Consider the following 16,823-nt stretch of genomic DNA (forward strand, 5'->3'; position numbering starts at 1 on the left):
CTCAACCCCACTCAAGGACCCTGCCCGAGCCTCTGCAGCTGCCTCAGGCCAGCACAGCCCTCCCAGCGCCTCCCCAGGGACAACTGAAGTTGTTCTCTCTTGGGACAGAAGGCCAGTGCTTGTTCCCTTCCAGCTCCTAGGGCCAGGCTCCAGGATCCCACTCTGTCGCTAACCCAGCAGCAGTGGTCTGCACCTCTCCCTGGAGACGATGCCAGGGCCGCTGTGCAGGCAGCTGGGCTAAGCAGAGGCTCCTGTCGGGTGGGGTGGGGTTGCTGAACTGCAGACCCCCTCTGCCCTGCGCCTGCCACCGTGTCCTTGTTGCCCAGTCTCAGGTCCACAAGACGTGGACGCACAGCCACGAAGCTGCCCTCATGGATTCACTCACTTCTATGGACATGAATTAACCCCAGTGGTAGCATCTGGACACACATGTTCTCCCCTGGCCTTTTTTTTCCCTAACTGACCACTGTCTCTCAGGGCTCAGCCTCATTCTTGACAGCGGCACAAATTCCCACCATATGGATGGACTGTCACTTATGTAACCAGTTTCCCTATCGATGGACATTTATGTTGCTTTTAGTTTCTAAGAGTATGCATTCATCGTCAGGATGACACTTTAGCAATGGTTCTCCACACGCAAGCTTTGAAATTTTCCCGAAATTATCCTCAAATTACCCTCCACCTCCTTGGGTGCACTCTGCTCAGTCTTTCTGTGGCACAAAGCATGACGCCCAAAGACCCCTGCTGGTGCGGGGGTGCCTGTGGCTCGCGGGGACCATGCTGTGCGGACGGCGTTTCCCTTCACAAGGCTGTGGACAAACAGGGCCTTCCTGGTGTGGGGCTCCCTGGCATCACACCAGGGTTTGCTTCGGCGGCAGCAAAAGCAAACCTTGTGCTCCTTCCCCAGGCCAGTTTTACCCCGGGCACCGCCAGTGAGAGCACCGTGACGTGGCATCTCAGTCTCCACGGGACGGCAACACCGTCGCACGGCGTTGGGGCTCGGGCTCAGCATGCGCTGTGCGCTCCCGTTTTCATGTGGAGCACGTTGGAGGGCGCTCCCTCGCCCGGAATGCAGCTTTGCCTGTGCTTGTCTCTCGGACGCAGGGGAAAGAGGAGGGTGGCTTAGCCAGGGTTCCCAGCAAGTGCCACTTTGAGGACTGAACCTCGTGCCAAGAAGCGTTCACATCCAGGGGCCAGGTCCCATTCCCAGGCACCAAGACCCCTTGGTGGCGGCTCTAGGTGGAGGATGTTTGGCTGCAGCTGCCCCTGCCTGGGGCCAGCCACGCAGCCTGGGCGCCGGGGCTCCGGCACGCTCTCTAACCATCACCGTCTGGACAGTGGCAGCTCCCAGGGCCGGCGGCACCATGTTGTCCATGACGTACAGTGAGAGCCTGCGGAGCGTGAGCAGCAGGTGCCACTCTGACTGGGCCCTGCACCCCGTCCGCCAGACGGACACACTGGAACTGCAGCGGCTGCGGGAGGTGCGGGCGGCCGCCCATGCCAGGAACATGGAGAGCTTCCTCCGCATGCACGGCCTCTCCCTGGACGGCTGCACCGCGCGGCGCACGGGCATGAAGTATCGGTAAGGGCTGGGCAGGGGGGTGGGGCGGGAAGTCGAATTCCAACCGCAAAGAAATGTGTAAAAGAAGAACATGAAAGTCTGCTATTGCCCTATCCTATCCAAAGATAAGCACCATTAAGCGTTTGGTATATTCTTTGTGGAAAAAGAATGCAGTTTCTGGAAGAAACTTTGCAGAAGAGGTCAACATGCTCTTTCATTTGCAGCTTCATTGAAACCAATTAGTTACTCGGGGTTGACTAAACATGAATTAGTGAAGGTACCTTAATTCCGCATCTCTACCAACAAATCCATGTGGCAGCAGGAACAGAGCCTGGATCGGTTCTGGGGACAAAGAAGTACTCCCTCCTTTCTGTCCTTACACTGGGCTGCCCTCGTGAGAAGTGGTTCTTAGTAAGTGGCCTCTGCATTGGTTGCATCAAACCGTAACTGTGACAGCAAAGGTTGTGAATTAAACGTCCCTGCGTCCCCTGAATGATGGGCTTGTAGGTCTAAATTGTCCGGGAACCTCAAAAGGACAGTCTTTCCGTTTGGCTCACTTGTCTTTGGATTCAGCACCTGGGACAGCGCCCCAGTCGCTCGCTTTCTCCTTGGAAAGCTTGAGAAAGTGATCACAGAGCAGAGAGCTGGCTGGGGTTTTTTGTTTATAAATCCCTATAGATTGCAAATTCGCAGCACTATTTCCGGTGCCTCCCAGGGACAAGCCCTTGTCAGAGCCACTCGGCCAGAGCGGACCCTCCCCACCCCATGCTTGTAAGGTTGCCAAATGCAGCAAGTGAAAATACAAGGTGCCCCACTGAGTTTGAATTTCAGATACAGAACAAATAATTTTTTTCTATACATATGTCTCATGCAATATTTGGGACATAGTTATACTAAAAAGTTGCTCTTTATTTGAAGTTCACATCTAATTGGGCGTCCCGTGCTCCATCTGGCAATCCTAAATCCTTGGCTTCCATAGGAGTCAGGTGCCAGGGGTCATCTGGCTGACCTCTGCAGAGTAGGATGGAGGCCAGGACTATTCCTTTAACATGTTCTCGGGTGGACAGTGTGTCTGGTCCTTCAGCCCATTGAACATGTGGCTGTGTTTCAAGGAACAAAACACTTCTGCCGTGAGTCCATTAGATGGCAGAGTTTTTAAGGCTTTGTGCTCTGAATCCAGCTGGAAGGAAGGACAAAGGATCAGCCAGTTTGGCCATAACCGAACTCCTAATTCTGATGGAAATTTCTCAACAGGAAGACTCTGTGCCTTTGGGGGTAGTCGTTGGTGCCTTTCCTGCACTGAGCAAACGTTCGTTGAGAGCCGCCGTGGCACAGGCATGGGGCAGGTCCTGGAGACGCTGCAGACCAGCTCCCCAAGACCCCACCCTCCTGGCGGCTGCATCCCGGTGGGGGGCAGAGAAAAAGCAAACACGCAGAAAACACAGTCCAGTAGTGGCAGCTGCCCAAAGCAGCGAAGCAGGGTGAGAGAGAGAGAGAGAGAGAGAGAGACCAGGGTGGCAAGGAAGCCAAGACGCAACCATCTGAAGATGTGGACAAGAACCTTCTGGGCCAAGAGAAGGGGGCACGATGGGGGAGATGAGAATGAGGGGTGAGGACGGTGGACAGCACCCGGGGAGGAGGCAGGGAGCCGCCGCATCTTGTCCTACAAACTCTGGGAAGACCCCAGCTCCCCAGGTATGGATAGGATTTATGATTAGAGGATTGAATCGTGTCCCCCAAAATCCATGTCCACTGTGAACCTGGGAATGTGTCCTTATGTGGAAATAGGGTCTTTGCAGATGTAATTAGTCACGGTAAGATGAGGTCATACTGGATTAGGGTGGACCCTAAATCCAATGGCTGGCGCTCTCATAAGAAGGCCATGTTGGCCAGCGGTGGCTCACACCTGTAATTCCAGCACTTTGGGAGGCTGAGGCAGGAGGATTGCTTTGAAACCAGCCTGGGCAACATTGTGAGACCCTGTCTCTACCAAAAAAAAAGTTAGCCAAGCATCGTGGTACACGCCTGTAGTCCTAGCTACTCAGGAGGCTGAGGCAGGAGAATCGCTTGAGCCCAGGAGTTTGAGGTTACAGTGAGCTATGATCTCACCATAGCACTCCAGCCTGGGTGACAGAGTGAGATCCTGTCTCTAAGAATAAAAAAAAAAGTCACGTGGCGATGCCGGCAGAGTAGGCCAATGCACCTGCAGTCCAAGAAACGACGAGGGTTCCAGGAGCCGCCAGAGCTGGAATAGGCAGGAAAGGAGTTTTGGGGGGGGGGGGGGAGTGCGGCCCCGCCATCCAGTCTGGGGCTCTCTGTTAGGACAGCCCCAGGAAACTGAGGCAGGGTGGGGAGAACACACCTTTTATTTGCCTGATGCCCCAAGGAAAATATCCCTGCCACATCTGAGGCACCACAGGACTAAGGGCAGGGCTGAAACACCTGGCAAAACTCGATTCCCAAGGAGCAGAGGGGACCAGGAAACAACCTGGGCCTTTGGCGGTTGATGAGCCAAAGGCTCATCCCCCCCCACCCCCGCGGGCATTTCATCCTGCTGCACCCAGGCTGGGGGGAGGGGCTCCGTGGCTCACGCCACCCATTACTAAAGATCCCAGATACCGCTCTGTGGTCACCTCTTCTCCATTGGCGACTGGGGTGGGACTGGGTTAAACTTGCTCTTAAATATGAATGTAAGGGAGATAATACCCGGAGACTCGCACTGCGTGACGCAGGCGGAGTCGGCTGAGCCCGGCCTGGATGCTGTATCAGCTGCGGGCTCAGTGCAGCCGGCCTGAGGTCACGGGAGCTTTCTTGTTAACTTCCTCATTTTTTTTTTTTTTTTAACTATCCTCAACCGTTGCCGTTAAAAAAAAAAAAAATGGATGTTTAAATGCACACAGTGGCTGTGTACAGAGCAGGTGAGGGAGACCGTCCAGTTCCCACTGCCATCCCCACCCGGCTGTCACCGTGGGAGGGTCCAGAGCTGTGGCCTGGGCCGTGCCATGCCAGCCAGACACCAGCCCTTGCCTCATTCGTGTTTCTCCCCGTGGTGCCAGGAATGAACCCAAACTCCCTAGGAGGCCTGATGGGCCCCGCCTGCCCCTCTGGGGCCAGTGCAGACCTTCTCCCGCCCGGGGCACGTCAGCCGCCTGCCCCTTCCTTCTGTCACTCCAGGGGCTGAGCACATGTGGGGCCCCAAAGAGGCCCTTCTGATTGGACAGGGACAGGGAATACCGTCTCTGTGTCGGCGCCGTGGTAATCGTTGTGGTGACCTTGTTACACCTGGAGGATGCTTCTGAGGATGACAAGAGTACAGGAAGGGGACGTGCCTGCTCGGGGCGGCACAGCTGCACGGTCAACGGCAGCAGCCCAGAGGCACAGCCCGGGCCTTGGGCCAGCTCACCCTCCTCGCCTTGTGCCTTTGGGGCCCATGGAGTTGGAAGCCAGGGGGGCCGCGGCTCCTGGAACGCAGGAGGAGGGAGGGCAGGCAGTGTGACTGAAGGCCACCTTGTCGTAGCATCACCTGCAGCTTCTCGGTGTGGCCACAGCACGGTCCTCCTGGCCCAACCACAGAACGAGCCCTGCTGATGGGACCGTGCTCTGGGCAAGGCCCACAGGAGTGCGCACGTCCCACTGGGCTGTCACCCAGCCCAGACACAGAGCCCCCCCCCCCCCACAGGCTCCCTGGCCTCCCCTGCCCCGGCCTCTCCCCTCAGCAACATCCCCCCACCCAGCCTTGGCCTTGAACGCAGGTCCTCCTGCAGGCTCAGGCCTGTCCTCACCGCACAGCCATGTCCCTGCACCGCCTAGTTGACCCCTCCTCCAGGAAGGCCACAGGCCCTGCCGCCTTTCACTCTGAGACACTGCTCCGTTGGGGCATCCCCCAACCCTTCAGCATCTGCTTTTAAAACCCTCTTTACAACTTCTGCTCCGGGCCTTGAGGCCCCAGGGCTTCGTTCTGCGCAGGGGAGCGTCGCGGTCTTGTGGGAGTTGCTGGCTTGGCCCAGCTCCCCTGCCTTCCCAGGCCCTCGGGGGACACTGCAGTGACACTCCATGGACACAGACCCGAGCTCTTGACTGGGGGTGCTCGAGCTTCTGATTAATCACAGCAGGAACCAGCCGCTTCATTTTAACAACAGCAGGTACCACAAAGGCAGAGAAAGAACCCAGAAGTGCGTTGCAGGCCGAAGTCAGCCGTCCGTGCTCGGCGCTATAAAAGCCGACAGGCGCGTGTCTGGGACTCCTTCTCCTTTACCTGGACACGTCTGCCAGGAGAGACCATTGGGGGTGACATTTCATTGTGGCACGTTAAGGTTGAGGTTTTAAGCTTTTGACTTTCCACCCTCGCCTAATCCTCGTGACTTTCTAAGACTATTACAAGTCGTGACCCCTTTTTGAGACAAGTGAATAGTCACAGACTCCAGCAAGCCTCGAGAAACCCACCAGGCTCCTGCCCACCCTTCTGTTTGGCAGCTCTCTGCCAGCACAGCATTTGTTTGTCCTGGAGTCCCCGAGCTCAAACATTCATGGTCATCGTCCCACAACACAGTTCCAGTGGGACGGAGCGAGGGCTGGGATTCTAACACAGCGTCCTCCAGGTGGGAGGTGCAGGTGTCTGGGAGGGGGAGCTTCTGCCACCTCTGTGAGGACTTGTACACACCTGAGCGCCTCCCAGAGCAGGCCCCGAGGGCTTCTGGGGACAGGCTGCCAAGCCTCCGCCCCCGTCACCATCTGCGCCTGGTGGGCTTTGCCAGATTCGATTTCCAGAGGCCCCGCAGAGCCCACTGAAGGCAAAGGGGTGAGGGGACGCTTCAACGTGGGGATGATCCTTTCCCTGCGAGCTCAGGCAACAGGAACCCGGGCCGGACATGCTGTGACCGGTTTCAGACTAGGGAACCGTGCACAGAGCAGTCAGCGTTGCTTTGGGCAGAGCGGGCATGGCTAGGTGGGTGCGCACCTGTCACGGCTCCGGGTGCCACCTGTGCAGCCCTGAGTGCGTGTCGGTCTCGTCATGTCCCCTCAGCACACCCAGGGATCCTGAAGTCCCACTGTGTGCAGTGCTGCACCTGCCACCCCAAACCCAGAATTCTGAGAACAGGGCGGCAGAGGGGATCATCCTCGTCCAAGGAGGAAATCTGGACTTTCCAGAGTCTTCCTTTCAGAGTGTGGGCCTCAGAGAGCGAGTAAGAACGAGGCTAGCACCTGGGGTTCTGTGCATCAGAGAGAACCTTCTGTCCAGGTGAGGTTGTCTTCAGGGTCCTGAGTGGCCGCGTAGGAGCCAGGGCCCAGGCAGGGAAGCGCTCAGCTGCCCCGCAGGCCAGTCCCGCAGGCCAGTCCAGACACCGAAAGCATCCTGGGCGGATTGAGTGGATTCAGCGTGGATGCTCCTTCCTCCTGTTGGGCGGGGCCTGTGCACTGGGAAGGCCTGGGCACACCGGGAAGCCACCGGCGCTTTCTTCTTTGTTTCATGTTGTTTTCACCATCATTTTGTCTTGAAAATCAAGCGCCCTTGGTTAAATAGTTCCAGGAAAAACTGGAGAATTTTTTCCAGATTACAAGAGAAATATATAATCCACAATAGAAAACTTCAAAAATATAGAAAAGTGCAAAGATGATAATATCACCACCACCTTCCAGAGGAGCGTTTCAGGACGTCTCCTTCCTGGATGGGGAGCTTTTGAACTCGAAGAGCTGCTTGCCAGGGCTGGTGGTTTTGGCTGGAGAGGCCCCTCCACACCTCCCGGTAACTGTGCCCTGCATGTGGACAGCCAGGCTTCCCTTGTCTGGCACAATGCAATCGAGGAGACACGGGTCCAGGATTCTGGTGCATACAGAGCTGACATTCGGGCCGGATGATTCTCTGCTGTGGGGCGGCCTCCCAGCCTCTACCTGTTGCCAGTAGCACCTCCCACCCAGTTGTGACAACAAAAGTATTTGCATACATTGCCCAGTGGTCCTGGAGAACGAAACCACTCCTGGGTGATGCCCGCTGAGACAGAGTTTTCGTATACACCACCAGTTTTCTGAGATTATAATGCAATATCATATGCATGATGCAAAAACTACATTGAATTCTTTTTTAAAGTCACCTCCCCCCATGCCTACGCAATTCCGAAAAGGATTGCAGGCAACTTCCTTAAATTAATCTGCTGCAATGAAATTTTTAAAATAAATAATAGCAGATAAGGGACAATGGAAGGTAAGAGTAGCTTAGTAAAATAAATAGGCGGTAAAAATAACATACCAAATCCCCCAGCAGGAGACTCGGCCCACTGGCTGGAGAGGACTGTGTGTCTGTCCAGCTTCCAGACAAGAGGGGAACTTGCTAACTGCTTAGGAGAAGTCCAGTGTCCCTAAAGTTTATACCCTGGGTTCTCAAAGAAGAACCACAGTGTGAACTGGTACACACAAGCGCTGTCTTCCCAGTAAGTGGACATTTGTCCAGCGGCTATTTACATCCCATAGTATAATCACAAACAAAAGTTAGTCTCTCCCCGGCCCATTGATCCAACAGTCATTTAAGGCTACGGGGCACATGACATCGTGCCGGACAGTGGAGACACCAGGCTGACCACCAGCAGACGGCTCCCAGCCCCCCGATATCCCTGGGGAAAATGTCGTCAGTGGCACCCAGAGAAGGGAGGAGGGGTTCACTGTGTTTGGGGACTGGCTTCACCCCACATGCGCTGTCTGAGCTAATGTCAAAGGTGAATAGGAGGTCACAGAGAAACAGGAAGGGGGCTCCCGCAGGGAACAGCAGAAACAAAGACCCAGAGGCATTTAAGCAGGTGACTTTTTAAGCTATAACTCACATGCCATACAATTTACTCGTTTAAAGTATACAATTCAGTAGTTTTAGTGTATTCACAGAGTTGTGCAAAAATTGCCACAATCAATGCTAGAACGATTTCATCACTCCCCAAAAGAAACCCCGTATACCCTTTACCTATCACTCCCCACCCCCTGGCAACCACTAATCTGCTTTCTGTCTCTCTGAATGTACCTGTTCTGGGTATTTCATATAAATGCCATCATACGATGCTGTCTTTTATGAGTGGCTTTTTCACTTGGCATTATGTTTTCAAGGGCCATCCATGCTATAGCATGTTATCGATACTTCCTTCCTTTTTATGGCTGAATGCTACTTCATTGTATGGATATACCACATTTGTTTATCCATTTGTCAGTTGATGGGTATTTGGGTTCTTTCTGCTCCTTGGCTATTGCGAGTAATGCTGCTACGGACGTTTGTGTTCAGGTCTTTATGTGGGCGTATGTTTTCAGTTCTTTGGGCACAAACCTGGCAGTGGGCTTGCTGGGTCATGTGGTGAGACAGATGACATTTTACACTGTGGTGACTAAGAGTCTTGTGAATCTCACTTCACTCGGCACTGCTTCAAGCACACCATCTGGTTAAGAGCAGCCCCTGGAGAACAGTAAGACGCCAGCCCTCCTGGGACCCGAGGGCTTGCCAGAGCACAGAGCGGGTGTGTGAGGAAGAAGGGGGACTGTGCATCTCACCAGGCCAGCGTGCATAGCATCACTCGAAGCTCTTGGTGGAAACACACCCTCCTGGGCCTGGACCCAGAGCCCCCGATTCCATAGGTCCGGGTGGGACCCAGGACTCTGCTTTGCAATAGGCCCCCCTGCTGTCCTGATCAGACGCTGAGCAGCCCTGCTCCGGACGGTGAGCTCCGAGAGAGCAGGCGCCTCGGCACCAGGTGCACGGTAGGCGCTCAGTGCTCTTTGAACAAACAAATGTGATCCATTTTATTATCAGGGCAGGGGGTGATATTTAAAGATTCCGTGAAATAGTCTGAGCAAGTTCCATTTTGGCTCTAGCTCTGCATGTTTAGGGGAGATTGGGATGCTGTGTTCACATGGTATAAACAGCCCATGAGTAGAGAGAACAGTGCGTGGCGTGAAAACTTCCCTGAGCCCCAGGAAGGGGCCAACGGCAAAGTCTTTGACATCTGGGGCTTCCTTGGCAGCCCCGTAAGCTCCCGAAGGCCAGAGCCCGTCATCCTTGAGTGCTGGGGTCCTGCCTCAAGGAGGAACTCAGCTGGCGCATGAGGTCAGCACTGCAGCTGCCCAGCCCACCCTGCCCACCCAAGGGGCTTGGGAAGGGCTCCAGCCTGCCCGGAGCGCAGAGACCCAGGCCAGCCAGCCCTGCGGCTTCAGTGAGCAGCTGCAGGAGGAGGGCAGAGCCGGGCCCACGGGTGGTGCTGAGAGGCCCTCGCTGGTCCCTGTAGGTGGCACCTGTGATCTGTCAGGGTGTCCTTGGCAAAGGCACCAGCTCTGCCCTCCCAGACCTCTGTCCCTAGGTACAGGTTCCACCCTCAGGGACTGCCTCTTGCCCCCCAAGTCAAGTCCGGGCTCATGGGGAGAGCACAAGGGCCACATTGACCCACAGGACAATGTAGTCGGGGGTTGGGGGCATCTCACTCTTGGGCCTACTGCTGACTCCCATGTTGGAAAGCCGTTCCTTCATGTTGCAAGGGCATAGAATATGTATCGTTTCAACCTGGGCACAGTGGCTCATGCCTGTAATCCTGGCACTTTGGGAGGCTGAGGTCAGAGGATCGCTTGAGGCCAGGAGTTCAAGACCAGCCTGGGCAACATAATGAGATCCTGTCTCAAAAAAAAAAAAAACAAAATCTAGCTAGGTGTGGTGGTGCACACCTGTAGTCCCAGCCACTCCTCCGGCCTGAGGCCAGAGGATCACATGTGCCCAAGAGTTAAAGGCTGCAGTGAGCTGTGATTGCACCACTACACACCTGCCTGGGTGACAGAGTGAGCCCCTGTCTCAAAAAAAAAAAAAAAAAAAAAAAACAGAGGCCAAGCGTAGTGGCTCACGCCTATAATCCTAGCACTCTGGGAGGCCGAGGCGGGAGGATCACTCAAGTTCAGGAGTTTGAGACCAGGCTGAGCAGGAGTGAGACCCCGTCTCTACTAAAAATAGAAAGAAATTACCTGGACAGCTAAAAATATATATAGAAAAAAATTAGCCGGGCATGGTGGCACATGCCTGTAGTCCCAGCTACTCAGGAGGCTGAGGCAGAAGGATAGCTTAAGCCCAGTAGTTTGAGGTTGCTATGAGCTAGGCTGACGCCACGGCACTCTAGCCCGGGCAACAGAGCGAGACTCTGTCTCAAAAAAAAAAAAAGAAAGAATATATACCACTTGTGAGCACATACAGAGAGATACCCCAAGGACCAGACCCAGGTCTGAGCACTTGGCACCCGCTGTCTGGCCTCCACCTCGATCCACTGGCAGATCTGCGTTTTGCACGTGGGAGTAGTGAGGCCCAGAGAGGGTGCCCAGCCCATGAGCAGGGAGACTGGACCGGCGGAACAAGGTTTACTCTTAACTTTTACCTTCTGTGTCAAAAGGCAGGGCCACAGTCCCATGCAGTGTTTACATCTCAGCTGGATGCTTTTCTGGGTGCTGTTGGGAGCAGAGAGGACAGCCAGTGGGCATGAACGTCCCTGCAGGGCTGAGCTGGGAGGGACGGAGCGGCTCCTTGGGTCCCGCCTTCACTTTGTCAGTGGAGGCCCAGAGGCCCAGAGAGGGCAGGACTCCCGCCTAAGATCACACAGCGGATGAGCAGCAGAGCTGCAGCTAGACCCCCATGGCCTGCTCCCCCCACTCCACTCCTCCTTCTCGGCTCCTCCTGGCAGGACAAGAGGGGACCTGGGAGGCAGCTTTGGCCAGGGCCCACCCTGCAGGTTGTGAGGGGGATGCTTGGGGTCAGAGGGCAAAGCCAGCCCCCCAAGACGCTGAGGAGGATGGGGTACAATGGGGGAGGGACTTCATTCATTCACTCATCCATTGCAGAATATTTATTGAGTGTCTGCCGTCAGCTAAGTACTGTTCAGAGGTTTCTTTCCTTGGGCCGTCAGTGTCATTCTCATCAAGACAGAGTGGTCTCCTCTGCACATTTCTGGTCCTCTGGCTTCTCCTTGTGCCAAGCTCCGGAGGACGCCCCACTCTCCTGGGCAAGAGCCAGGAGGAGGCGCAGCTGGGCACTCACTCCGGGGGGCTCTGGCGGGAGCCGCTGCCGCAAGCTCCACCGTCCAGCCTGCCCTGGCCTCGGGCTGGTCCTGGCCCAGGGGTTGTCAGCCTGAAGCAGCCAGTGAGCCTCAGGGGACAGCCAGGGCGGGAGGCTTGTGCATCCTTCTTCATTAATAATGAATGGCCGGACGCTGCCTGTGCCTCGCCCTGGTCGCCTAATTGACTTGGTGGGAGCCGCAGCAGCCCACGGCGTGCAGACCGGGAGCGGCTGCAAAAGCAGCTGCTCCCCAGACCCCCTGAGCCACTGCCCCAGGAGAGTCACAGCGGCCCTGCTCAGCCCCCAGGCCACCGCCAGGGCTCAGCAAGCAAGGACGAGGACGCCCGGAGGGAGCCCTCCCTTCTCCCAGCAAAGGAAGCGATCACGCTCATCGGGAATAACTCGCCGCCCAGCCCTGCCGAGCACTTTTGGAGACTGCTGGGCTGGGGACCTGGGCAGCCAGAGCTGGACCCGGGTGCGGACAGAGGAAGGACCTGCAGAGGCAAGAGAGATGTGAGAGGGGAGAGAAATGCGCCCCCATCCCCCCAACTTTCCACTCCTCTTTGAGAAGGTCTTTTCTGGCACAGTCCTGGACATCTGATTCCTTCGCCTCAGAGGTCACACAGCTTTTTCCTCGTCACTGCCTTCGGAAATCCTCACTCCGGAAGGAACGCTTCGCAGCTTCCTCGCCTTTTGGGATAAAGTCTTGTCCCAGAGGAAAAGGGTTTCTAGGGGACAGGTGAATCTGAGCCCAGGAGGCGGGGGCTGCAGCCAGGGCCCAAGCGCGGGCCAGCATGCAGGTGTCCTTCGTGTGCTCGGAGCACAGCCTCAAGGGCCGGGGCCCCGAGGAGCGGCTGGGCCGGCCGGCGGCCAGCAGCCCCAGCCTGGGCTCCCGTGGCCGCTTTCGTGCCGTGGCCATGGTGGCCCGGAGCCTGGGACAGCTGTCGGTGCAGAGCCTCCCGTGCACCAGGGACGCCGGTGTGAAGCAGCACGGGATGAAATATAGGTACGAGGGGCAGATGGCTTTGCAGGGTGGGGGCTGTCCTCCCCTCCCGCCCAGACAATCTGCGAATCCCTGTTTGTCAGACTTGGCAATTGGTGCCGAGAGGCCTGGAGGGGCTGTAGCCTTGATGGGAGAGAAAGCTGGGGAAGGAGGCCCTGTCCCCACACCCGTCCTTTGCACCCTCCCCACCTGCAGTCACAGCACCTGGAGCCAGGTGGGAGACTGAGCCCAAATGGAGGCTTTGGTTTTGGAGAGGTTTAAGCTACACAGGGTGGACCCTCAGTGCTCTTCTCGCTGGCACCAGTACCAGCTGAGAACCCAGGCCACTCTCCTCAAATGCAACTGGAACTGTCCGTGGCCAGCTGGACCCCATATAGAAACCATGTCACCTGAGCCGCTGCCTCTGGAGATGAGTCTGGAATGGTTCTGGGGGTCCTGCTTCTGTGCTCAAATCCCTTCCTTCCTGGGGAAGTTTAATATTCTTTAATGACCCTCTGGGGTAAAAATTTTTGGTCCCATCCACTAAGCTCAGTGAGGACAATGCAGAATGAAATGCGCTGCTCTAGAAGTTTTGGGGGTTCATATCTTTTGTTAAGTAGGCATCACAAGCTAGGAGTAAATGGAATATATATATATATAATACAGGCTGTCCAGAAAGTATCCAGCCAGGGAACCGTTCTCGTTGTATTAACAATGGCTGGATACTTTCCACACAGCCCTCGTGGTTTTTTTGTTTTGTTACTTTTGGTTTAGATACCTGTTACCTGCTGCAACTTTTAAGTCAATCCTAGGATCATCCAAGGAGTTAATAAAAGTGAGAGTATTTCTAAACATATAAAGCACTATGTAAAGGGAAACTGTGGCTATTAACATGATTTCCCTCCTAGGAGCCACTGAGGAGTAGTTCTCAAAGAGCATGAGCACTCACGGTGACGGTATGTGTGCCTGTGTGTGCGTGTGTGTGTGCATGTACACACGTACACGAACACACCTGCACGCTGGAGGCAGGGAGGGTGAGCCAGCCAGTGAAGGGCAGTGTTCGTTGGGCCGGTGGGTTTGCAGTCTGAGGACTGGGGTCCAAATCCCAGCTCCAGCACTTCCGGACTGCAGCCCCCACCTGTCCGATGGAGGAGCCGTACACCTGGCAAGGCCTGGGAGCTTTCCTTGGTGCCGTTGGGGTAGGGAGGCAGGCTCGTATCTCTGTAGGATGATGTGTGGTTTCTTAGTGGCTGAAACGGGACTTGGAGCCCAAAGCGTGACTCATTAGGTACCCGTGCCGACCACCTGCTCCATCCTGTCTCCTGGGGGCCCTGTCACAAGTTGCTCCACTGTGACTGTCCCAGGGCCACAGCTGGGGTGCAGGGCAAGGGCTGCAGAGACTAAGGGTGGGACCTGATCTCACGTCACCTCAACTCCGACCATCTCCCTATGCTCCAGGCACAGCTGCCAGTGACATGACTCGACCTGCAGGTGCCACGCTCTTGCCAGAGGGCCGGGAAGGTGCTCAGTGCGGGGTAGGGGGAGGCCAAGCCTGATAGGCGAGGGAGGAGCCAGCATTTAGTCCCAGGGTTCTGCCCCCAGGGCCTGGGCTTCTCACCCCCAAATTATACCCCAACATCGTCCCAAAACAACACTGCTGGGACCGGCCACTACCAGCTCCAGGTGGAAGATGAAGACATGGAAGCCCAGGTCCGTCCTTAGGGAGCCTGCAGTCTGGGAGCGGGACGGGCACTGGGCGGCACATCATAGCAGACGGGCAGCAAGACGCTGCCAGGAGACGTCTGTCCCCCTCAGTCTGCAGACCAGCTACTGAAGGGGATGGTGCTTCCTTTCACCCGACCAAATTTTGTCCCCACCCAGAGGGCTGAAATGAAAGGCCCTGAACTCCTCTTTTTAGAAGGGCCCGTAATTTCCTGGAGCCTCCCAGCTCTGGCTTCACAAAGTCTGCAGTGCAATGTTTAGGGGGGTGACGTGCTCAGTGGCTGCGTGATGGGCATTAGCGCTTTCTTCTGGCAAAGGTTGTGTCTGTGTCCTCATTAGCCATTTTTCCAGACCATGAGAGAGACACGAGGCAAATTAATGAAGCCAGGAGTATTTGGGTTTGGAGATTTGGACCAACGATTTTATCATTATGTCAAGTTTTAATTAGGGGGAAGACATCTGTAGGAAATGATTTCGTGTCTGGAAAGTCTTGAGCAGCCACGTGTCGGCAGCCCCCGCCCGACCAGCTGAAATGTGCGGTGTGTCCCGCCCCGCTGAGCGGCGTCTTTGCAGAGCTTTCTGCCTGGAGGTGCCCTGTCCCTTCTCATTCCTTCTCCCGAGGCCTGGCAGCGGATGGCAGATCCAATACCATCATTTTAACAGGGAAACAAGTTGAGCAGGGTAATTGCAGCATGATGTGGTGTCCTAGTTTCGTTAAATCATTCCTGTGGGTGGTGGGTGGAAAGACGGCTGAAAAGCCAGACACCCTGGGTCCCCGCCCCGGCATAGGACGGAACTTGGAGCCCGTTCGGGAAAGCGGGTCTGTTTCATGCCAATCAAACCAGGAACAGATGAGGAACAGGGAGTAGGAGCCACTTGGGCCAACCCTCCGCAGACTGGCGGGAAAAGGTGTCTTTGCTCTTTAGTCCCGGACTTGGGTGGGCGCAGCCTCTGGTTGGGCATCCTCAGCTATCTGCTGCCCAACTGCTCTGTCCCGCTGAATGTGCAGCACATTGTGGCATTTGGTTCTGCGCTGATAACAGGGACATTTTCAGGATAAGCCTAAAACCTGGCCTTCAACAGAGCCTGGTCAGGACATTGCTCCCACGGGCCCTCGTGGAAGTGGTTTGCAGAGGTGGGGCCCCGCCTCCCTTCTGGGCACCCGGATTTATCTAGACCGGGCACCTGGTGGGGTCTGGGGTCTGCAAATGCCCAGACATTGCAAAGTCCCGAGGGTATTCATGTCTCTGCACATTTCCAGGGAAGGGGCCTTGGTCATTTCTCGAGGGATCAATGACCCCAACGCCGCTGGGAGCCACCGATCGGAACCTTTGGTCCTTTTGCTGCATTACTGGGGCCCTCCTAAGCAACTGTGTAATTTCTCACCAGTCTCTTCCTAGCGAGCCTGGGAAAACTGCTTGAAATACTGGACAGACCCGGCTTATGCAGCGTCTATAAGTAACACTGTTGGCTCTTTTTTCCAGCTCTGGGTTGCAGCACGTGAGCAATACTGAGGGTACCGTTAGATTATCTCACTGCTTTATAAGGGGGGGAAGAAAAACAAAAGGAAACTTCCATTCCCTTTTGGCACGGTAGTAGTTAAAGCCTGTTCTGTTTGTCCACTGTTGTTTGTGTATAAGGAAGCGTCCACCCTGCCACGTCCTGTACTGTGTCTCCCTTGGCTGTCCTGCCCCTTTGACAAGACACGTGTGAGTCCATGTCCTGTGACCTATGCCCTGGGAATATGCATCATTTGGTTTAATTCTCACAGCAGCCCCCGTGAGAAGGGCAGCACTTTGAGCCCATTCTGCAGATGAGGACACGGAGGCACCAGGCAGTGACACAAAATGCCAGGGTCATCTGGCCAGGAACGCTGGACCAGGATTGGAGCTCTGGCTCAGAGCCTCTGCCCATAGCCATGGCCTGAGCCTCCCCTTCCCGAAAGAGGAGCCAGCTGCTCGTGTGTCCCCCTTAGGGGAGCCCAGCCGCCCGCAGGAGCAGGAGGCTGGCGGCTGGACCGGTTCTAATGGGAAATTTTAAAGTAAACCTAGGTCCTCTAAAACTACCTTCAGTTTGGTGACACATTCAACTGTTTTCAAACTGCCTACAAGTACCGTATTCACTTGTGATACAGGTGAGGGCCAGGGGTCTGGTAACCAGGGAAACTGAGGCTGTGGGGGGGTCAGAGTGGGCCCATGTCAGGGGAGTGGTCAGTCAGGCTCCAGCCCCACGACGCCCTCCCGGGGCCAGGCTCGGACAGGAAAGGGAGTAAACTGAGGACGCGGCGTCGGCTGCAGTAGGAGCGGCGGCCCCAGGAGATGCCAGGGCCCTTGGGCAAGAGCTGGGCTTCTCCCTCTGGCATCTCTCGTGCTTTCCGACGCCCGCAGGATCCCGCAAGGGAAGTGGAGGACGTCCGACCCCTGGTGGGTCAGGGCCTGGCTGTGGCTGTGAGACCCACTCGGCCACTGTCAACTGCACCATCTGGGCAGATCATGCCCTGGGTCCCC

The 16,823-nt window shown here is 55.9% G+C and overlaps 1 protein-coding gene across 3 annotated transcripts in view; it reads left to right on the top strand.

The window, feature by feature from the left end:
* The first annotated feature begins 1,364 nt into the window (after positions 1–1,364).
* Positions 1,365–16,823, top strand: part of KCNAB2 (potassium voltage-gated channel subfamily A regulatory beta subunit 2) — a 38,671-nt gene continuing 23,212 nt past the window's right edge. For 2 of the 3 annotated variants that reach the window (XM_069477275.1, XM_069477276.1), the window contains exon 1: positions 12,407–12,618. In XM_069477275.1, the coding sequence (XP_069333376.1) occupies positions 12,407–12,618 (212 nt within the window). Of the gene's footprint in view, positions 1,583–12,406; positions 12,619–16,823 lie in introns of those variants that run through there. The other variant, XM_069477274.1, reaches the window with a different exon arrangement.

The sequence above is a fragment of the Eulemur rufifrons genome, chromosome 8, assembly GCF_041146395.1.
Source record: "Eulemur rufifrons isolate Redbay chromosome 8, OSU_ERuf_1, whole genome shotgun sequence".
In the NCBI taxonomy this organism is placed as follows: Eukaryota; Metazoa; Chordata; class Mammalia; order Primates; family Lemuridae; genus Eulemur; species Eulemur rufifrons.